This window comes from Panthera leo, chromosome B4 (assembly GCF_018350215.1).
Source record: "Panthera leo isolate Ple1 chromosome B4, P.leo_Ple1_pat1.1, whole genome shotgun sequence".
Classification (NCBI taxonomy): domain Eukaryota; kingdom Metazoa; phylum Chordata; class Mammalia; order Carnivora; family Felidae; genus Panthera; species Panthera leo.
In genome coordinates this window covers 105,339,020-105,363,953 of record NC_056685.1, presented here as the reverse complement: position 1 = coordinate 105,363,953, position 24,934 = coordinate 105,339,020, and the positions used below count along the sequence as shown (strand labels likewise).

At 36.6% G+C, this 24,934-nt stretch overlaps 1 protein-coding gene across 2 annotated transcripts in view; it reads right to left on the bottom strand.

Moving 5' to 3' along the window:
* TMTC2 (transmembrane O-mannosyltransferase targeting cadherins 2) overlaps nt 1-24,934 on the bottom strand; it is a 412,004-nt gene that overhangs the window by 35,465 nt on the left and 351,605 nt on the right. For both annotated transcript variants that reach the window (XM_042947264.1, XM_042947265.1), the window contains exon 11: nt 20,713-20,776. In XM_042947264.1, the coding sequence (XP_042803198.1) occupies nt 20,713-20,776 (64 nt within the window). The remainder of the gene's footprint in view (nt 1-20,712; nt 20,777-24,934) is intronic.

Here is a 24,934-nt window from a genome sequence, read left to right as displayed (position 1 = left end):
TATTGTGGGTTCGGTTCCAGACCAGTGCAATAAAGTGAGTATCACAGTAAAATGAGTCAAATGAATTGTTTGGTTTCCCAGTGCATGTAAAGTTCTGTTTATACTATACTGCAGTCTATTAAGTGTGCAATAGCATTACGTCTAAAAACAACACACACACACACACACACACAATAATGTATATAGCTTAATTAAAAAATACTTTATTGCTAAAAAATGCCTGAGCTTTCAGGAATCATAATCTTTTTGCTGACTGATGAGGGTGGTGGTTGCCAAAGGCTGTAATGACTGGCAATTTCTTAAAAGAAGGCAACAATGAAGTTTGCCGTACCAATTGACTCTTTAACAAATGATTTCTCCATAGTGTGTGATGCTGTTTGATAGCATTTTACCCGCAGTGCAACTTCTTGGAATATTTGAGTCCTCTCACACTGTGCCACTGTTTTATTTATTAAGTTTATTTAATATCCTAAATCCTTTGTTTCCATTTCAACAATCTCTACAGCATCTTCTTCAGGAATAGATTCCATCTCAAGAAACTACTTTCTTTGTTCATCTAAGAAGCAACTCCTCATCTATTCAATTTTTATCATGAGATTGCAGCAATTCAGTTAGGTCTTCAGGCTCCCCTTCTAATTCTAGTTCTCTTGCTTTATGTCCAACACATCTGCAGTTACTTCCGCTATGAGTCTCAAACCTCTCAAAGTCATCTAGGAGGGTTGCAATCAATTTTTTCCAAACTTCTATTAATGTTGACATTTTGACCTCTTCCCATGAATCACAATGTTCTGAATGGTATTTAGAATTGCGAATCCTCTCCAGAAAGTTTTTAATGTACTACCCAGATCCATCAGAGGAATCACTTCCATTTCAGATGAAGGCAACTATATAGCCTTATGAAATGTGTTTCCTAAATAAGACTTGAAGGTTGAAATTACTCCTTGATCTGTAGGCTATGGAATGGATGTTGTGTTAGGAGGCATGAAAACAGCATTAATCTCATTGCACATCTCCATCAGAGCTTTTGGGTGACCAAGTGCATTATCAATAAGCAGTAATATTTTAAAATAATTTTTTTTTCCAAAGCAGATCAACAGTGGGTCTAAAATATTCAATAAAGCATGCTGCAAACAGATGTGCTGTCATTCAGGCTTGGTCCATTTATACAGCACAGGCAAAGTAGATTTAGTAGAATTCTTTTTAAACTTTAATGTTTATTTATTTATTTTCAGAGACAGAGAGAGTGAGAGTAAGCAAGGGAGAGGCAGAGAGACAGGAGAGAGAATCCCAAGCAGGCTCTGCACTGTCAGCACAGAGCCTGACCTGGGGCTCGAACTCAGGAAGTGTGCGATCATGACCTGAGCCAAAATCAAGAGTTGGGTGCTCAAATGATTGAGTTACCCAGGCACCCCAGATTTAGCACAATTCTTAATGGCCTCAGGATTTGCATAATGGTCAAACATTGGTTAATATCGAAAGTCATCAACTGCGTTAGCCCTTGATGAGAGAGTCAGCCTGTCCTTTGAAGCTTTAACCAGGTATTGCCTTCTCCTCTCCACTTATGAAAGCTCTACATGGCATGGATGTTTCATCTACACAGCAAGTTTGTTACTTAGTGCAGTCACCTTCATCAACTATCTTAGCTAGATTTTCTGAAAAGCTTGTTGCAACTTCTACATCAGCGCTTGCTATTTCACCTTACAATTTTGTGACCAGAAGATGGCTTCTTTCCTCAAACCTCAGAAGCTAACCTCTGCCAACATCAAACTTTTCTTCTGCAGCTTCTTCACCTCTCTCAGCCTTCACAGAATTGAAGAGAGTTAGGGTCTTACCCTGGCTTTGGCCTAAGGGAATGTTGTGGTTAGTTTGATATTCTCTCCAGACCACTAGAACTTTCTCCATATCAACAATAAAGCTGCTTTACTTTCTTATCATTTGTGTTCACTGGAGTAGCACCTTTAATATTTTTCAATGACTTTTCTTTTGCATTTACAACTTGGCTAACTCACCAAGAAACCTAGCTTTCAGCCTATCTCAGAGGCTTTCAACAAGCTTCCCAGTATATATAATAGAAATATATATATAACGAGACACACACCACACCACACACACCCTAAACTTAATTTTCGCTTTTGATTTAAAGGGAGAGATATAGGACTCTTCCTTTCACCTGAACATTAAAGACCACTGTGGGGTTATGCATTAGCCCAATTTCAATATTGTTGTATCTCAGGAAATAGACTTAAGGAGAGGGAAAGACATGGAAGAATGGTCAGTGGAGCAGGCAGAACACATACATTTATTGATTAAATTCACCATCTGATATGGGCAGAGTTCGTGGAGTCCCAAAATAGCTTCAATAGTAAAATCAAAGATCACTGACACAGATCACCATTAAAAAAAGTGATAAAGAAAAAGTCTGAAATATTGTGACAATCTCCAAAATGTGACAGAGACATGAACTGAGCAAATGCTGTGGGAAAAATGGCACCAATAGACTTGGTAGATGCAGTGTTGACACAGACTTTCCATGTGTAAAAACCGGTGGAGTGCAAGTAAGTCAAGGGCAATACAATGAGTATGCTTGTATAGTGAAAGCACAAATGAGCAGATGTTTCAGAAGAGTACAAGTTAGGAAGTATACATAAGGAAGCAATCCAAAGCCTGATTATTATCACTTGGATTTTTAAAAATTGAGATGATAATGCTGATGACAGCTAACCTGTATTGTACACGTTATGTTTCAGGCACCATTTTAAAGGCTTAAAATTCAATAACTCATTGGATTCTCAAAATGATTTTATGATTTAAGTACTATTAGTGCCCTATGCTACAGAAAAGGAAATTGAAAGAGAGGTTAAACTACAAACCCAAGATTGCATAGTAAGTGGCTTAGATGCAACTGGCTGATGGAACCAAAGCCAATCCAGAACAGAATGGCTTTTAAACTAGTAGGTCCACAATCTTTTTTTTTTTTTAAGTTTATTTATTTTTGAGAGAGAGAGAGAGAGAGAGAGAGAGCGCGAGCATGAACGGGGGGTAGGGGTGGGGAGCAGAAAGAGAGGGAAATACAGAATTGAAGTAGGCTTCAAGCTCTGAGCTGTCAGCACAGAGCCTGAAGCAGGGCTCAAACTCACCAACTGAACTGTGAGATCATGACCTGAGCAGAAGTCAGATGCTTAACCTACTGAGCCAACCCAGGTGCCCAAAGTGGTCCACAATCTTACTACACATTAGAATCACCTGGGGAACTTTAAAAACTAGGATGACAAGCTCTATCTTTGACGGATTAAAATCAGAGTATCTGGTAAGACCCAGGTCTCAGTTTTTACAAAAGTCCTCTTGGTGATTCTAATGCAGCTAGGGCTGAGAGACGCTATATTACACAAAGGCAGGACTAGCATTTTTATTTTCAACAAATAACATTTGGGCTCAAGGTCAATGACAGGAGGTAGACTTAAAAACACACACACAATAGTAAATAAAAGAACTATACCACTATTGCCTTTGCTGTGTTAGAAAATTTATTAGCATTGATTGTAAGCAAGAGAATTATAGATAACTTAAAACAAAGAGTCCCAGAGTGGATGTAGAATCTTGGGTTTATTTAATGAATGTCAAAGCCAACTTTCTTATCAGTTTTAATTGGATAGTAAATTCACACTATTGTTTCCAGGAACAGTTCAGGAATACCATGTTAAGGGAGGCCTTGCAGTATCTTTTGTTAATTGAACTCAAACAGATGGTTAATTTCTAAAATGTTAATTTCTTTCTGTGGGTTCTATATTTTCCTGCCACTGTATCTTTTTTCTTTAAGTTCTTAATTTTAACTCCAGTACAGTTAACGTATAGTGTCATATAAGTTTCAGGTGTACAATATAGTGATTCAACAATTCTATACCATGCCACGTTATTTTTGATAGACATAGAAATATTTTCAAGGCATACATACAAAACATTCTTCTCAATTCAAGTAAATACACACCGCTATTTTCCCACTGTTTTATGAATAGGATTTCAAACAAATGAAGTTCCAAAGAGAAGTCTAGGATGTCAAATTGTTTGTAGCGTGATGGAAACTGACCATAACTAAAACGCTATGCTCTTTCAGTGGCAAGTAAAAAGGCTATGAGAAAATGATTAGGCAGATAAAGCCTAATGCTTGGCAAACCTTACCTGTTGGGGGAAATGAGGTCAAATACTAACTCCATTAAGGCATTTTCTCAAAGGCATAGTTTTAAAAAATGTAATCATATTCCTGATCCCCATCCCCTTATTTTAGTTTTCTTCAGTCAGTGGAACTCATGGGGGAACAAATAGCAAATGTAAATTGTGGAGGGGGCTAAGACTGAGTGCTCTTCTCTAGGGATGGGGTGTTAATTCCATGACTCCGTTAAAATAAAAACATTATAACCAAACCCCACATAGGAGGTGCAGGCAACACTCTGGTTCTTGCTTCCTGACCCAACAGACTCCCCACCAGGCTGGCCATCCTAAAGAGTCTGGGAAAAGATACCCTTCCTGGAAAGCATGCATACTAGTTTAGATAATTTGTTATTTTCATCTTTCAAATTATTTCTTGACCACAGTCAGGTTTTTTAAGGTACAGGCTACCTCTCTTTTAGAGACTATGGGTTTTCTCTCTTCTTATGGTTGACACAAAATCATTGATTCACAGGGCTGTGGCTGGTCATATTAGGGCTCTGGCACACTTTCCCTTTCAATATGGGCACCTCCCCTGTTGTTTCTGCTATTTTCTTTTTCACTGGTGCTTTTGTCCTATTGTGGCTACAAACATCGAAACAGTCACCCACAGACAACAGCACAGGGAACTAAATTATAAAATGAAGGTTCCCGCCCCCCCCCATAAAATTGACTAATGGGGAGGAAAACTTTTTAGCTCATTATTCATCTCTTATTTTTTTTTTTTTTCATGTACTCTTATGTTCTGCACTGCAATCTTTCTGTCATTTTTTAACAAGAAGTCTTTTATAGGGTAAATTACCTGCTGGGAGGGAGATATGCCCTTTTAGGGGTAAATGTTTTGAAAACCATGGTCAAGATTTCATCAAATTATAAATCATCTTCTACCTTATTATTTTGTTTGTGTTTTTCAGAGTAATAGGAGGCCTGTGAAGTATGCATGCCATCAGGCCAAGCAAAGAAATTTAAGAGTTATGCTGTTCTTCTACATAATAAATAACAAATGTATTTTATTTAGAAATACAGAGCTCTGTAGCAGCTATCCCAAAGGTTTATATATGTTTATTCTATCAGGTTTATTGTCACTTCCACCATGGGCTGAGTCTTACAATCTGAATGTATGAACACTTAATAAGAGACCTTAATAAGATACCTGAGTGATTATGAATTTCATGAGAGTATGAGTTCATTTTAATATTAGAGCTCCCAGTTCACTGTGATCACTGTCCCCTGATTCTCCAGTAGAGGCTGTGAGAACCAAGAGATGCAGGGGAATGCATGTCAGGGACAGGGACAGAAGATTTCAAGGTTCCACATTCATTGACAGTTAAAAATCAACATCATCCTTGAAAACCTCTTAAGAATCATTACAATGGCTCTTAAGCTACCATACAGCCTCTCAATGTGCTCTTGGCAGTCAGTCTTGTTGTGTTTTGGTTTTATTTCCAGCATTGTAAAATTTCACTGTGTTTTGTGCTGAGTAGCCCATGCTGTGGTTGTCTTACATTTAGAGGCCAAGTTTTATTGGGGGAGAGGAGGATGCACACAACATATTTAAAACACCAGAACCACACTCAGTGCCGCAAGACGTCCACAGTATGAAAGGACAGGAAGCCAGCACAGGCTGAGAGGACTAAAGCCTCGTGTGAATTCCTTCACGATACTGACTGAACAGTGACTGTGTTCCAGGCACCACTCTATGTACTGGGGAAAGCACAGTACAGAGAATAAAATCCCTGCCATCGCAGAGCTCATGTTCTAGGGAGTGGAGACAGATAATGCAAATATAGAAGGAAATATATACACTACAAATGATGATAAGCGCCAAGGGAAAATAAAAAAGTACAGCAAGATAAAAGAGGCAGGGCACATTTGGGGTGCAGAAGTGTTTCATATTGGGCAGGAAGGGAAGGCTCACTGATATAAGGTACTATCCGAGCAAGTTTTAGAGTTGGTGCCTGAATAAGCCATGCTACTATCTGGAAGAAAAAAATGACAGCTGGAGGAAAAAGTGAGTATAAATGTCCTGAGGAAGGAGGATGCTTGAGCCTGAGATGGGCAACGCCAATCTGCTCTTTGTCTACATAGCCTGGCAAGTGGAACTGACTGCTTTATTTAAAATTATTCTATGTAAAGAATACATAGATTCCTGTAATGTACATAATTTCCTATGGACAAGGCAGCATTCTAAGTGCTTTATATGTATTGTTAAATTCCAAAAATAAATCCCTGAGGTGGTTATTATTACCTCCATTTACAGAGTGAGTATACGAGGTTAGGGATGTAAGCTAGGTCCTAGATCCTAGATCCCAGAGCCAGAGGCAGTGAAGCCTGATTTAGTATGCATATCATTTGATTCCAGAGACCAAACGACTAAAGCTATATTGCCTACTAGGGCATGTGAATAAGACATGATTCCACTAGGCGTTCCCTGCCATAGACTACTCTTCGGAAACCAGTGAGGTCATTAAGGAATACTATTTATAGCAACACTTAGTAAACAGACAAATCCCATGTGCTATACATGTCTTTATACATACAGGAAGGCAAAAACCAAAGTTTCTTTGTGAAATACCATGCTGAGAATATACAACTTTCTTTCTTTCTTTCTTTCCTTCTTTCTTTCTTTCTTTCCTTTCTTTTTCTTTCTTTCTTTCTTTTTTTTTTATGCTGCCTTATCACGGGCAGACTACAGTTGGTGTCTAAACATTTAGTAAATTTTGGTGCTCTTAATACACATGAAATATATATCATTATTAAGATTTATACTTTTGAAATACAATACATAAAGGCTAAACCATAGCTATTACTAACAACATATTAAAATTCTGAAAACTGATACATGTTTCATTATACCAAGGATCAAGGATCAGTTAGCATTATGCACCATTATGTTTTCAAAACTTTTAGTTCAATATAGGCCTTCAAAACTTGCAATAACAAATTGTCCTTTGATTGTCAAACTTCAGTGATGGTATGTATCATAGTGTTTTGTTAGTATCCCTGCTTTCACCAAGTGACCCTGACTTGTTCTGCGGCGACTGATGGCACCCATCCTCCTGAGCTTTGCTTAGTCCTAGCGTTTTCCAGTATGCACATGTGGTGCTAAAGCATGACATGTTTGAAGAGGCAATAAATTTCCATTAAAGCAGAGTTGAAAATTCAAACGAAGTTTTAAAAAGAATGAGTCATGGGTGTCTGGGTGGCTCAGTAGGTTAAGCGTCCGACTCTCGATTTGGGCTCAGCTGATGATCTCAGTTTGTGAGATCCAGCCCTGTGTCAGGCTCTGTGCTGACAGCATGGAGCCTGCTTGGGATTCTCTCTCCCTGTCTCTAAGCCCCTCCCCTGCACATGCTCTCTCTCTCTTTCTCTCTCAAAATAAATAAATAAACAGTAAGAAAAAAGAATTGAGTCATAAAATATGTTCATGCTGCACTTCCTACTACGCAAACATCTTCACCATATCCAGCAACTTCAGTTTAGATATATGAGAGAAATACTAAAATTAGTTAAATTAACATTAAGGATGAAAAGATCGATTCTGAATTACTTAATAAAAGTTTTTTGCTGTAATAGTCTATTAATACAACTTTATCAGACAGCTTACAAACCTACAATTGATTTAACATATTTCCAGGTATGTTATTTTTTTTCTTTTCAAGGACTATTTAAAAATATATATATATTGCTTTATTGATGTGTAGGGAAATTTTAGATTCCTATGCATTTAAACATTTTGTACTGTATTCAAACATCCTGTACTAGACATGAAATCACAATAAAACCTTAATATATAAACTTTTTCTCAAATATATCTACAGATCATAATAAACATATAGTAGTAGAAATAAAATCAAATCTGATATGATGCACCTCTGTTATTCTACTACCACTCTCATTTCAAAATCAAATTCAGTAATAGCAAAACTTCCCAAGAAACTGCCAGGTAAGTAAGAACCTATTATCCAATGTGTCTGGCCTTCCAAATATGAAAGCAACATTTCAAGAAATCATTCTGCTTGCTTCAGTTTTTCTCAGGGCTTATTAAGAAAAGGAAGAAAATTTTCTTTACAAGAAAATGAGCAGCATATTTACTGTGATTGTATGAGTCAAGGCAGTCAAGGGCAAAGTGATCAATACATTTCGAGCAATACAAAATAGTAATTTGTTTGCTATGTTTCTTGAAGTCCCTAAATGGGCTCTGAACACACAACATGACAAGGTGATTGAGTCCATGTGTTTGTAGGTACTGTTGTATAATCTGTAGAAGATGCAAACTTTCAAGCCTCATAACCTAGATAAACCTCTCATGAAAAAATTAAGGAACAATAAAACGCTAAGCCTACATCTGTTATTATCTCTGAGAGGGCAGGGATCACAACATCTTTGTTTCTCATTATACTCCTGGAGCCTATTTTAGAAACTGACTTATAACAGGCACTCTGCTTCTCTACATTTAAAATCTCTACCATGTCACTTCTCCAGTGATTCTCCAACTGGGATCTATAGAGACTGTGAAGTGTGGTGGATATAAGCATATGTTCAAGGGTCTGTGAATTAACCTTAAGAATTGGCCAATTTTGCCAAACAGCATTTCTCCTCAAAATGATTAACATACAAATATTCTAGACAATTTGAATCACCACCTTTTAAATAAGAACTGTCCTCTGATTTCAGTGTCTAGGATTTTATTTGTGATCATTATTGAATTTTTGGTAGGCAATCTTATACAAGAAGCAGAAAGTTAAGAACACAGATTCTGAAGCCAGACTGTCTGGCTTTGTATTCTGGCTCTATGACTAGCCGTGACATACTGGACAAGTTATCCTGCCTTGGTATCCCCATCTGTAAAAATGCAGTAGAACTTAACTTTGAATGTTGTAAGGCTTATATTTCCTATTTTTGAAAAAGACAATTTTCTGGTATCCAATATTATCAGGTTTATTCTTCTACAAGTTATAAAGACAAATTTTCAACTAATTCATAATAGATACACACTTGGAAATATGGACCTATAAAAGCTGTTTATCAACTTTTAAACTTGTCAATATTATTATTCCCCTTAGGTGAATGCTATTTTTTTTTTTACATTATTAGGTGTGAATTTAAAAAGTTCTTAATTTCCAAACACAGAGAGGCAGTTTATACACATTCAAATGTAAATAATAGGTTTAAAGCAATGATAGGATAGTATAGTGCTTAGGGTATAATCCATCATCTGCTGTCCACAAAAGTTCCCTAGAAGCAAGAAATATTTGGGAGCTACTGTGTCAATCAGCATACCATAAAATAAAATGATAGTGTCATATTATTTAATGAAGAGAAAACTCAGCGTACACACATGTCTACAGTAAAGATTTCCAAGACTAACTAAAGTGCTTAATTCTCCTTGGGTAGCAAAATAATTCCATCCTCAAGACCTGTGGAATCTATTGCTCTCAATACAAGCCTAATAATGTTATATTATGCTGAGTGAAATAAGTCAGTCAGAGAAGGACAGATATCGTATGTTTTCACTCATATGTGGATCTTGAGAAACTTAACAGAAGACCATGGGAGAAGGGAAGAGAAAAAAAAAAGTTACAAACAGAGAGGGAGGGAGGCAAACCATAAAAGACTCTTAATAAATACAGAGAACAAACTGAGGGTTGATGGGGGGTAGGGGAGAGGGGAAAATGGGTGATGTGCATTGAGGAGGGCACTTGTTGCGATGAGCATTGGGTGTTGTATGTAAGCAATGAACCACGGGAATCTACCCCAAAAACCAAGAGCACACTTTACACACTGTATGTTAGCCAATTTGACAATCAATTCTATTTAAAAACATGAGATATTAAAGTGGCGACAAGTAACTAATTATAGGTGAGAAGTTATAAATTATTTAAGTATATTTTAGAGAGAGAGAGAGAGAGTGGGTACACATGTGCGCATGTGAGTGGGGGAGGGGCAGGGAGAGAGGGGGAGAGAGAGAATCCCTAGCAGGCTCCATGATGACAGGGAGATCATGACCTGAGCCAAAATCAAGAATCTGATGATTAACTGACTGAGCCACCCAGGTGCCCCAAGAAGTTATAAATTCTTAATATAAATCTCTTTTTCCATCAGAAAATTAAATTAAAATAGATGTCCATGTATTTAGAATTTAAGTAGAGTGACCTACAGAAATATATGTTAAAAATCCTACGGCCTTTTATTAGTTTCATACTGTTATTTTTCCAAGTAGTTTTTTTTTTGTAATGTCTGGTATCATTTTAATAATGCAACTAATCATGGATGAAGATGTATCAATGCATATTATGGATTCGGTTGCTACTGCAGGTCTGATTTGCTGATAGTTTGATGGCACAGTTGTGGTTACAAGTGAAAGCACAGCCAGTGCTGATATCTTGCTATCAGGTAGCTGAATCTTGTTAAGAAAAAGAGAAAAAAAAATCATTGGTTTATGGAATTATAGTGGAAAATGCACTATATATATTTAAGAGAAATAATTTGTCTCACAGGAAACTAAGTTATAATATATGTTGAGGATTCTCAGGTGTTTTAGTGGGTTTGTTAGTATTCTTATATAAACAACCAATGAAAATTATACATGGAATCAAGAAATAACCTAGCACAAGAATAGATTCCATAGAGAAGATTCAGCTGTCTCTTTTTCTAATGTTTATTTTGAGAGAGAGAGGGAGAATGAGTGAGCATGAGCAGAAAAGGGGCCGAGGGAGAGAGGGAGAAAGAGAATCCCAAGAAGGCTCCTCTCTCAGTGCAGAGCCCAAAGTGGGCTCGATCTCATGACTGCGAGATCATGACCTGAGCTGAAATCAAGAGCCAGATGCTTAACCTACCCAGGCACCCCTCAGCTTTCTCTTTTTTGATCAAATACTTAAGTAGATAAGGATACACTGCTTTAATTGAGCAATAAGAAAAAAAAAAAAAAAGAACAGTAGTAGTAATAATGTTTCACATCCATTCTAGAACTTGTTGACATCTGTCATACCACACTTTCAAAAACACGGTTGATTATTTCTGCCTGTAATTTAAGCACTGAATTTGTTTTTTTTTTTTTTGTTATGAATTATTAGAAGTAGCTCATATGTATTATTTGGTAAATCATTCTAACAAATATTTTCAAAATTGCTTCTCTTTAAAATTCAGCATTCCTAAACTGAGCAAGTTACTTTTCAGATGAAACCAATTTAATCACTGAGTGACCATTTCAAACTCCTTCTTGTCACGAGATCTCCAATGACATCACATTTGCCCTCTTTAACTTGCCCTTTACTCTTCAAAGAGAAAATGTGCATACGCTGCAAAGTTGCATTTCTGGGTGTTATTTCAGTGGAGATCATTTAAGAAAGTGAAAACAAAAGTGGAGATGAAAACCAGACAGGAACAATGAGAGCTGGTCAAATACAAATTCCTATTCTCTACAATTTTAATTTTTGATTTAACCACAATGCAGGTTCAGGATAGCTTCTAAAACTCTTGAGTATCACAGTAACCATTTGTTGGCACTTGATATTCAAGGAAATAACAGTTGATTATAAGACAAAGACTGAAAAACTGTGTAGCATACACATTTTCCCTCCTCTTAAAGATGTCAATCTTTTCAGCTCTATTCCAGCGCTTCTTAGCAAAGATTATGTTACAGCAAGATGTTTAAATAAATTCTACTCAAGTGACAAAGAGAAAATCTTGATTCTGATATTATCCAATGATAGGAAATTTAGCATTTATACAGCTCGGTCTGGGAGGATAATGTTATCCACGATGAAAACATCTCTCCTTGACCAAAACAGACAGGCTCCTCTGAGCCCTCTTTTTGACTAGGCCTCATCCTTGGGCCTTGTCTGCGGCTTGCCTAGCCCAGCCATAGCACAAGTCCTCCTAAATTCATGTAGTGAGAATCTTCCCACCCTTGATACCTGATCAAGTTCTTTATCACCCATGTTTGTTGGCTATAAATCCTGTGTCTTTACTGTATTTGAGGTGGAACGTGATCTCTCCCTGCCCTCATTGTGATAGTCTTGGCACGAATCAAAGAGTCCTAGTCTTGTTTACCTTTTTAAAAAGTATCAGTAATTTTTTTTCTTGAACAAGGACACAGGACTTTTAGGAGAAATCAATCTACCAATTCACTAATTTTTCAGGATCTGCCCAACTTTTACTTAACTTTAAAGTAAAGTATAATATAATTTTACCTGCAGATATATAAGACAGGGTTCCGACAGATATCAAGGAGTTAGGAGTAGGGGGAAAATAAGGAAACAAACAAACAAAAAAAAGAGGTGAAATGTTACAGGAACATTATTAGAGGGAGGTAATAAAGATTCATACACATATCTTTTGGTTAATGTTTCAGTTTATATTTAGAAAAACTTAGCCCCATAGGACCAGCCAAGGATCAGAAACATAAATGCCTAAAAGGATAATACAAATGGGGGAAACGAGCTGTTGAAATAACCAAAGGGGATATGAAGAATGTGGTGAGTGGGGTGGGGGAAGGGCACAACCTTCTGATGGTGGTACCTCCTAGCCCACCTAGCTGATACTCCCAGGTAGGAATATGGGCCAGTGTGGTTAGATTAGCTGAGTTTTCTCCCAAAACCCCAGGAATCCAGTTACTCTGGAGGAGAAGGAACTAAATTCAATTTTAGTGTGTGGTCCCACAATTCAAATAATTATAGTTATAAATCCATGCAAAGGAGACCCCCACAAAGAAATGTGAGTAAAAATAAACATGCTTGGAATCAGAGAACATAATTAAGTGGAATTTCCCAAAGGTTTTGATGTTCCTCAACCTAAAGTACTCAGCTGATTTTCTTCATAGCCAAGAGCCACTTAAGTTCCTGCCCATGCCTCACACTTCCCCCCCTAGCCCGTCCTTTTCTGGTTGTGATTCTGAAACACACACATAGTGCATATACGCACATTCAAAAAGTAATGACTGTGATGAATAACAATGCCCAAGTATGGAAAACCTGTAAATACATCTTCCGTTAGCCCAACTACGTGACCCAGGTGAAAACTACCCCATACCAACAGTTAATAAACAAGTGGATTGTAACCAACCATCTTTGTCTTCTAAGCATGAAGATTTATATAAGATAATAAACAGAAAAAAAATAGCAACAACTTCAGAAATACATTTCTTTCTGGTTTATCTAATATACTCAAAATAGAAGTATAAAAAACAAACTACAATGTAAGCAGAGAGAGGTAAATGCACCAAAAACTAGACTTTGTAACTTGTGAAGTGAAAAGAGCTGCACTGTCTAAATAATTTGGGAAGAAGATCTGCAGTGGAAAGGAGTCTGAAGACAGATATGGGTGAGACAAGACTAAAACTGATCCTGGTGTAACTGAAGCTATCAGGGAAAGTGAGCATCTATCTTGCTGAAATTAGACAAGATTTAGATATCTTTTTTCTCCCAATGTGTGCATAAATATACATATCAATGTGATGAAGCCTGTTTATGAACTGAAGCAGAGTAAGTGTTTGTTGACTTAATTGCGTACCTGTGAATAAACAACAGTCTCATTTCGGTGATATCTCTGGGCCCATTTAATAAAACCAGGTAAAATGTGGGGGGAAACTAATGGCAATTTCTCTCTTGATTGAAACCAGTTTATTTTGGATTTGTTAACTTACCTCATTCCATTTTCTAACTATAAATATAGAGATGCAGTTGAAGCTGAAATAACTAGTGAGAGTGGGAAATATATGTGCAATATAAAAACACATTTTACTCATGAAGTCAATCTGGTGATTCTGGGATCCACATATTATTAATGTCTGGAAGTCAAGAGACACATGGTATATAATTTTACCACATCACAGAAGCTTGTGGAAACTTTTGGAAGAGGCCATATGGTTCTTCCTCCATTTACAAGCAGAAATGTGGTTTAACTGCTTCACAAATTATTATTAAAACCCCCACCCCTTTTCCCCCCAACAAAATGACAATCTCAGTACTTTCCTCCCCCCAAAATCCCTTATATGGTCAAATCTGAATCTGTCCTGTTTAACTTAATTTCATGGTCTTTTGTTCTAATTAGGGTGGAAGAATATCTTTTCCATCAATAAACAACTGTAACTCGAAATATTTTCTATCTCTTCCATCAGTACAGTCCAAACAATTAATTCTTCACCTGCCCCCCCAATCCCAGCCTTAGTGGTTATTTTTACTGAATAGCCATCTCCTCTTACCCTCCCCTCCCGCCCCACCACGTTTACATATAAAAAGGGTAGTCCAAATTGAAAGTAATACATTGTAGAATATGTTGGCCATCTTATAACACAACTGCAACTCTCTTATGTAGGAAGCTCATTTATTTGAGTTTCATATTTCTCATTTTATCTCTTGACATATAATCATTGCTAAAGAGCCCAAATGGATAACATTGGCTTTGATTTTATAATAATGCTTTGAAATAATTTATGTTCTAGATGCCTAGGAAAAGTATAATGTACGTATGTAATTTTCTACTGGATAATCTGATCCTTGGAACAGATTCCCCTTTAATTCATATATAATAACTGCACATGATAGAACATTTATAAAATATTATACATGTTAGATAAAGAATGAATAAAAAAAAAAAAAAAAGAATGAATACAACATCTAGCATAAAAGTTGGAGAGGCTGAATCAAAATGAGAAGTAATCTCCCAGTTATTTGAGAACTTTATTTAAAATTATCACAAAATAAATGGCTTAATGACATATCTTACAAAACTATTATTCTGTTGGCATTTATCACATATAGATATGTCAGACCTATATCAATTACTACCTACTGTGCATCTCAGCACACCAGCCATCCACAGGTCTTTGACCTCAAATTCTCTTTCCACAGGATCAGCAGACAAGCAAATAACTGATATAAGTAATTTACCACCTAAGCTTATGCTTCCTCTTTTTCTAATTTTTTCCCCCTTTTATATCTTCAGTCTACTTTCTGTTCTTTAGTCCCTGGGGAGAAAATGATCTTTGAGGATCTTTGGTATTTCCTTTTCTCTATCCTGTACTTGGACACATTTTTAATCTCTAATATTTAAACACACACATCTCAACACCTGCCTTTAATATTTAATAAATATATACTTGACAATTTTTGGTATTTCCCTGTCTCTTTGATTTACCTGCAAACTTACAGAATAATTTTACACTCTCTGTTTCCAATTCTCCATTTCCTTAACACATTACAAACTTCTGCCCACATCACCGTCACAAAACTGTACCAGGTGGCCAATGGCATCTTATTCTCTGATTATCAGTGGACATTCTTAGTCTCTGTTTTCCTTTACCTTTAGCAGCACTGAAAATTGCTCATTAATACTGATTTCTATGTTCTGTCACTGTCTCATGTCTTCCTTATCCTGCATTCCAAATGTAGACATTCCCAGGGATTTGAAATTGTCTCTCTTCTCTACCTTTGTACAGCTTTCCCTCAGTGATCTTAATTACTGCTGTGGCACTATCTCCTTTCTGCAAACAACTCCCACATCTCTAATCCTAACTGGGGCCTTTCCTCCAACTGCCTACTTGATAGGAATGTCCCATGCACAAATATAATATCCTACTTCTTACTCAGAATCTGCTGGGTCCAAACTTAACCTTTTTGTCTTGAAATAAACATACTCCTCCAACTGCCGCAGTTCTGTTCAGGGTATTTCTTTTTCCTTCTTCCAAGTTACCTATATTCGAAATTTTGGAACACTCACTGGGCCAACTAATTTTCCTACTCACATCCCATCAAATAATCTACTTATTTCCCCTGCATATTCTTTTTCATTCCACTATGTTTCTGTACTTTTGGATTATACCTTCTGCTTAAACTATTACAATGACTTTTTTTTTTTTGGTTTGCCCAAGGTGGCATCTTTCAACTCTACTTTTCCAAATGCAACCCACATTCTTCATTACATCATATAAATGGCCATCCTAACTTATCACTTTCATTATGTCATCCTGTTCAACATACTTCTGGAATACAAACTCCTAATTCTTGGTATGGCATTCAATGCCTTTCATCTGGTTTTATTTTCATTTCCAGTTCTATCTTCCCCTATTCTTCCTCTCTGCCCCCAACCCTGGCCAATATATAAACTATATCTGCTTACTATTCCTTGTGCTTCATTCATTTTCTCAGCTCCATGTCCTTATTCCTGTATATGTCCCTACCTGCCAGAATTCTCTTTTCTCCTCCTCCTTCTAAAATCTTTGCCTATAAACATCCTATCATTTCATGATTATCTAAGTTTCCTACTCGGACTCAGTGCCTTCCAGGGTTCAGCTGAAAGTGATTTCTCTCTCCTGAATACTTTTCTAGCACTACCTTACAGCATTCACAAAGTACTATGCAAAGTACTTTGCATAACACATAAACACAAAGTATTATGCAGCATTATTTACTGCCCTGAATTGTGGGGATATGAATCTAAGTATTCTCTCCTCCATTGCCTCCTCACATGAGATAGTACATTTCTCCAGGTCAGGGTTAATTTTTCATAACTGAAATCCCACTGCACTTGGCATAGAGTCTTTCACAAATCTGGCACTTGATAAAAAAAAATAAATTAAATTAATTCAGATGGCAAACAATTACATCCAGAAAAATGAAAGATTTTTAGACAGGATCATTAACAGTTACCTCTTTCTAGCTTCTAGAGTTTGCTAAAAGCCAAGTACAAGTAGGTGACTTTGTATTATGCAAATTCCCCATTCTTCACATTAGAAAAAAAATTAAAAATCCATAAGTTAATGCAGAATTTGGCTTAATTCCCACAGGAGGAACAAAACTATTTCATTTAAATGTTCCCTCTAGTCCTCAAGAGTCAGCATTTTTTAATGTGCATAAGTGAGAGGAGATAAAGAGTGTTGTCTTTTTAAAGTAACCTCGACAGAGAGATCAGTTTTATTTACACAAATGAAAAACTAAGAGTGGAAAAACTTAAAATGGCAATTTTGGTAAAGAGTTTTCCCATTATAAAAATGCTTTAATGTAGTATGACATTTAAGACTAGAGTATTCCCTCCTACCTCCCCCAAAAATCAAATAAATAGAATTAAAAAATTTAATGGTCCCATTTTGGTAATAAAATGTAACTGTATACTTCAGTAAATGACAATATACTGAATACCCCTGTAAAGAGACAATATCATAATCTAACCCTTAAAATTATGTGTGCCCACTAATTTAGACTTTCATTAGTTTAGCATTTGTTCACTGGAATTCTTTGTACATAAAATATCCCAAGAAGTCAGTTGACAGTTTTAAAGCAAATTGCATGAAAAAACATATGGCTTTTGTAGAATAGAAAGGAATAAAGAAATTCATCGTGGGACATACTGAAAAAATGGAATAGGTATTTTATTAAGAGAGAAATACATGCCACAAATAACAATATTGTTAATATGGTGATAGTAAGTGGCAGGACACAAGGTTGCAGCCACATATTTTACTGTGTACAATCATGATCTGACATGAGCATTGCCAACGGTCCCCCACATACAGCTACTGATTGTTATAGTTGGATGTTCTAACAACAGAAGAAAATGCCCTTTGAAAAATAAGATTAGATTACTGTGTAGACAAGAAAAATAGAAAAGACAGTGAAACTACTTAGAGAGAAGGGGAATGGAGGTCTGTTTACTGTGTCCTCTTCCAAGCAGGGAACTGAAATTTATTAAGTTAAAGCACAGAAATAACATAGAATGTTTTCAGGACAAAGAGAATAACAGCTATGATCAAGATAAATGTTCGATGGATGCTTTAATTTGGATCAGATGCTAACCACTAATAAATCACTATATGGACTATTGTTTTAAATAGGTCTCCTTGGTTCAGAACACAAACATATATTACTGCCAATGTCTTTATTTTTTAATCAGTCTTGCCATGGTGGCAACTTACTTACCTAGATTACATACAGAAAACCAAAACACAATTCATAAAACAGATTAGGGAAAGACCACATCTGTTGACCCACAACTGTAACATCATTTACTTATTGTTAAATTTGAACTTCCTATTCTATCCGAATCCATAAAATACTTAATTTATTGCTACCAGATAAAGGAAGTAGAATTTGAATAAATGCATTTTTTTCCGAGGCATGTTTATGAAGAAACTTTTTGGGGTTTCAGAAAAAAATGGCTTTACGTTGGGAGATTAAATATTGATTTTATGATTTGGCTGGCCATTTAAAATAAACAAGCTCATGAGTCTGGCTTAAATCTGGAATGCCTCAGCGTCTTTTTCATTTTTTTAGGTCAGGTCAAATAGCTCAGATAGCTCTTTTCTCATTAATCCATTATAATGTGCTGAAGAAGACCATCTGATCAACTACTTAGCAAAAATAAAAGTGATACTCAAGTGACTGATACTCAGTGAGTAAAAGTTGAACTTAACATCACCATTTTTATGTATATTGTGGGCCTTATATTAACCATTGTGAAGAGAACAAAAAAAAAGGTAAGAAAAAAAAAAAAAAAACCTTGATTCTCATCTTCAGTTGAAGTTATAATAATTAAAGATTTCATATTCAACCCTTAGAAATGCTATACAGGGGCACCTGGGTGACTCAGTTGGCTAAGCAGCCGACTTTGGCTCAGTCATGATTTCAAGGTTCCAGGAGTTTGAGCCCTGCGGAGCGCTCTGTGCTGACAGCTCAGAGCCTGGAGCCACCTTTGGATTCTGTGTCTCCCTCTCTTTCTCTGCCCCTTCTATGCTCACACTCTATGTCTCAAAAATAAATACACAATAAAAAAAATTAAAAAAAAATAATGCTATAAAAAGAGGCCCATCTCAGGCATTCACAAAGCTATGCCCCCTGCCTATCTCTCCCTGTACCTCCAAACTCCCCTTTTCTTGCTCCGTTTTTTCCTAAAGCACTTAATCACTGTCTGATGCCATATATACTTTACTTGTTTTTCTGCTTCATCTCCTCAGACTAAATTGTAAGCTCCTAACAGACAGGAACTCAGGTCAGTTTTATGCATTGCTGTGTATTCAGTGCCTGGAATAGTGCTTGGCACTAACAGGTACTCAGTAAATATTTACCAAATACATAAATGAGGGAATCATTTTTTTTTTTCGTTTCCTAGACTTTTGGTTTGCATTTCCTAAGATATAACTGCATTTTTTTCCAGCAAGCATTCTCTTAGGCACAGAGAGGCCTGGGTTATCATGGGATCCCACTCTCCAGTTATGATACTGAGTGAGCTACTAATTTCTCCAAGATTCAGCAGAACGGGGACCACAGAAGTACCTGTGGGTTGTTGTGAGAAATCAGTGAAGTACTTAACATGATGCCTGACACATAATCAGTGTTTAATAAATTTCAGCTATTATTGTTCTTACCATTACAACTATTGAATTATTTTCTTCTGTTGCAAACAGTTCACTGATTCTTGAAGTACCTCATAATTAATGAAACTGGGGGCACGGACATTGAGGGCTAAGATTGCATGTGGTTATATCTGCTTAAAAAAAAAAAAGCTACTCCCCCTGTGGGTAGCGTTCAGGGAACATTAATCCTCCTCTTTTGTGCTCCCACAGGACTGTATATACCTCTGCTTAGGAATTGCCACACTGTGTTTCAACTAGTTGATTATGTTCCGTCTTCTCTGCTACATTATGTAGTCTTTTAGGGAACGAAATCAAATCTCTGTATCCTATCACAAAGCAGGCACTCTATAGTCGTTTGCCCAACGGATGAGTTACTGTATAAAAATGAGACTTATCCCATTATTTGTAGTCACATCACACATGCATTTTCATTACTGTTTCAAAATTAATTTCTCAATAGACAGTCTAGATCTGGAGAGTAAGGGGAGAAGGTTTAATGTTGGAGGGTGATGTAGAGCAGGGTGTATGAGAATAAAAGCAACACGCCGGAGGTCAGTGATGTGCGGCGAATAAAAAAAGGCTTAGAAGACAGATATAAAACCAGTTATTTTCTCATAGATGGTTACTCTATTTCAATAGTAATGATCTAATTTATATCCATCCCACTTTATGGAAGTGTGACTACTCAGGGAAAAATTCTAATAAAAACATACTTGATAAAGTTGACAAGCACAGTTATTAGAAATGAGGACCGTGGAATAGGAAAGAGGCATGACTCAAGGTTTGAGTGTATGTAAAGATCAAAAAAAGCTTCTGATGTTAGGAAGTCCTTAGGTATTAAACGCCACAGCAAAAATACTTTCAAGGAACTAATTTTAAAGCCAATCAGATGCCAAGTATTTAATAACACTAAGACGTATATTCAAATGATAAAACTGTATGGTGGTTTATACAAGATAGAAAACAGCAATTTGTACCTCTGCAAAAAGAAAGAGGCTTGAGACCGGCAGATTTGATTGTTGAATTAGCCATTTAGTGGGTATTCGGAATAAGGGACCAGAGAGGAAAAAGCCCAGCATCAGGAGACTTCTTTATCTAAAGCTATCACATGCTGTGAATCTATCCCTTTGAGTAACGTTTCTCATTAGCGAAGTACTTACATTAGGTCTCAGTCTGGCCGCCAGATCATAGTACTTCTCGGCTGCTTCGTTGAGGCTAGCCTGCCTGTTAAAGATTAAAAAAAAAAAAAAAATCAAACTATATCATTTATTTTAAAATTGCAGAGAGGTGAACAGAATCATTACCTTTTTAAAATATTAACTTTTTACAATATTACAATCATACCAATATTAATTTTTTAAAATATTACAATCATACCAATCAAACCTTAAGTTGCTTTAGCAAAAAAAATTGCTTTAGCAATTCAATACATTAAATTGAATGTAGGCAATGTACTTGTGTTTAAGGCATTATAAATAGTATTTCAACATAATGTACTCAGTAGGCATTATTAGTTTAAATTTACATATTAGGGATTAGAAGTGTTATTCTTCTTTTCTAATCTAACACAGATAATGTTATAGGGTTGGGAGTCTCCATTTTCAACATGATATCCCAGAAAAATCTTAAGTTTTTAAAATAAAATGTCTGTATCTATCCAGAAATACATTTTGTTTCCAGTTTAGGAGGGGAACCATCCATTGTGTGTAGCCTACAGGAGAAAAAAAAAGTTCAGATTCTTCCTCTGCTGCCTCTCTGTACCAGGGTGGGCACATGACATAGTCTCAGCTAACTGCATGTTCTTGCTTGGGACTTTCATTTCTGAATGAGAGAAGATGAAAGAATGGCTAGAATTCACTGACAATCGTGGAAGCAACAAGCTATCTCTTGGTCAGACCCCCTCTGTAAACAGTCGCTGTCGCATGTCCTACTTCTTCACATTTCTGAGGCTACCTTGTCTCCTGCTGATTCAAGCTATGTTCTCCAGCCTATAGAGAGTTCTGTAGTTCCCACATCCTTCAAATAGCCAGTTCATCTTGACTAACACTGAATACCAGGAGTGGTGCGGTTGCCTTATACAATAAGATACACTGAATGTTACTGATAAGTTTATGCATTGTCTATTCTTGCAATTCAAAACAGACCCCTAGACTCAGCCAACGGGTTATGAGGAGAAATCAAGTGTCAGAGTCCTGAGGAAGCTCGGCCAATTAGCCATCAACATAGCATGTTTTTCAATCATGCAACGGTGCTTCAGAAAACCTTCAAAGATGGTAAGTAATAAGAGCTACAAGCTCTTGCTGGTATGTGGTAATCCAGTGACTGTATTTGAAGAGTATAGAGATGCTATAGACAAATGTCAAATTCATCGTCAGATGATGCATATAGCACACCTACAATGTAAACAGTAGTAATCAATGGCTTGGGGTTTGAAGTAAAACTAGAGTAGTCTCTTTTGAAATTGTTCAAAAGCTTCTGACGGAGTACGATGGAATATTACTCAGCTATAAAAAAACAATGAGATCTTGCCATTTGCAATAACATGGATGGACCTAGAGGTTATAATGCCAAATGAAATAAGTCAGAGAGAGAAATATAAATACCATATGATTTCACTCATACATGGAATTTAGAAACAAAGAAAAAAGGCAAAACAACCCCTCACAGACCATTTTTTAAAAATGTTTATTTATTTACGTTGAGAGAGAGAGAGAGAGAGAGAGAGAGAAAGAGTACGAGCAGGGGGAGGGGCAGAGAGAGAAGGAGAGACAGAATCCCAAGCATATTCCACACTGTCAGCGGAGAACTGGATATGGAGCTCAAACTCACAAAACATGAGATCATGACCTGAGCCGAAACCAAGAGAGGGGGACACTTAAGCAACTGAGCCACCCAGGCCCCCACCACCACAGACTCAAATACAGAGAACAACAAACTGGTGGTTGCCAGAGGGAAGCTGGGTGGGAGATGGGTGAAATAGATAAGGGGATTAAGAGCACACTTACCCTGAAGGACACTGAGTAATATATAGAAATGTTTAATCATTGTATCCTACACTTGAAGGTAATTAACACTGTATGTTAATTATACTGAATACAAAATAAAGAAATACCCAGACTGGTGGGACTGGGGGTGGGGAAGCTTTTGGGGTGAGAAGATGGCAAAGAGGTCAGGAATAAAGAGCAGAAACAAAAATTAATGCTCTAAATTAGAAAATCACATTCAGATTTTAAAAGAGAAGGCTCAATTAGCCTATAAAATTGAATTTGCACTTTGGTCAAGTGCAAATAAAAACTATAAAGACATACCCCATGCAACCATATAAATTATATGAATAACTGAAGATAACATCTCTCTGGAGACCAGGACATATTTTTCTAATTTTTAAAGGAAAAATAATTAGAAACATTGCTATTTTTAATGGGGTTACAGAGAAAGTAAAAACCCTTGACCTAAGGCTCTACTGGACTCATGACAGTTACAATGTGCTGTTGCAATTTATATTCTCATAAATGTTGAAGTTCAATTTCAATATGTCAAGAAATGTACTTTAGTCTGGTATGAAACAGTAAAAATTTCCTTGCTAGGGTATTTAATGAAGGTTCGCTCCACCAAATTATAGAATCACTTTGGTTCAAATTCATTTGGAAATCTGAACCAGAATTCATTAGGTCATGCCCTGGAAGGGTTTTCTCCAGAGGAAAATAAAAGGCAGGGAGGTAGGAAATTAGTGTAACTTAATACTACAAAGAAGTAAGTTACTTTGAAGCAAAATCGACCAATACATGTCTAACATGGGAAGTACAGCAACCATTAATATTCATCTTTATGGACATTTAAATTCATCAGGTAGATAAGGAGAAACTGAGGAATTCACTATACAATGTGCCTTTAAAATAACAATGAACACAACAGGAAAAAAAAAGGTTTTTTTCCCCGAAAGTAGTTGTTAGTTTTTAAAGTCTTCATTGTCTTTAGTAGTTTAATTCCCAAAGGAAATATCTAGTTTAGGAGTCTTAATTTCTTAAGCTACAAGTAAAATTGATGATATTCTAACGAAATAGAAAAAAAATAGAATTTATTAGATTTGTCACATAACTGTGAAAATTAATTTTCACTCTAGGACTGTAGGGGAAAGAGTATGCCAATTCTACCCACCGTGTGTTCACTTATATTCTTGTTTTATTCTCTAGACGAGAGACAAAACTCATGAGGAACTGTCCAGTGTCCACTCTACAGTATATGTTGTATTTCTTACTCACCTCTGCAAGAAACATCATGGGACTGCTTAATAAATCTTAATCGCAAAAATTACTGAATCATTATTCAACATTTGAAACTGAGGAAATTAGCAATCTTCTGCTAGTTGCTCAGGGGATTCTTGAATTGTAAAGAACCTCAACCTCTGAAATGTTAGGACTAACTGCAGAACCCAGGTTGCCAGGACTGCTAGGATAGAACTATTTAAAGAAGCTGATGAATAACTTTTCCTGAATACCTATACCCTTTCTTTCTTCACTGTTTTGTCTCTAGGACAGAAAATTTCTAAATCCTCTATGCATCACTTATAAAATACCAGGAATTGATTATTCCAAGTTCCAACACCACCATGAAGTAACTGCTATTACAATCCCCATTTTACACATGTGTAAAATGAAGCTTACAGAAGCCGATAACTTCCCCAAAGTTATATGACTGGTAAGTGACTGATCTGGGAGTCATAGATTCTATAGCTAAGTATGTGAACCACGGGATCATGCCGATATCTTTGTATACACTGATATGTAGCAGAATGATATGTGATATATTGTTCTGTGGCAGGTGACTACAAAATTTTTTACACCAAATACGAAGAAAGGAAGAAGATATGCTTTTTGATTATACTGTTTAAAAGACATGATTTAAGTGTAAGAGATGAGATTTGAAAAGGGGAGAATACGGAGGACATTTGCAATTATAGGTTTACTTCCTTCCATCTCCGTCTTCCATACTGATAGAAGTGAACTTCACCAGACCAAATGCAGCACATGATAGTTGTAAGAACAGAATGAAATGCACCGTTCTGTTTTGCTTCATATACCTCAAGAAAGGGGAAGAGGAGGAACACAGGGGAAAGGCGAAGAAAGGGGGAATGAGGAAAAGTGAGAACTGTGTTGGATATTCACTTCCCTACCCCCACAATCTCCCATTTTTAGAGAAGGGTCACAACTACATATGGAGGGCAATCAGAAGTTCCCCACGTGTCCAAGTAGAAGACTCAGAAGGTAGGTAAAGAGGAAAAGCAGTGGCTCTCCCAAGAAATCTCCCAGGCCAGATGTACACATCCTTGAGTTTTTAACCACAACAGACTTTATAAAGCCAGAAGTGAGATGAGGAGTAATA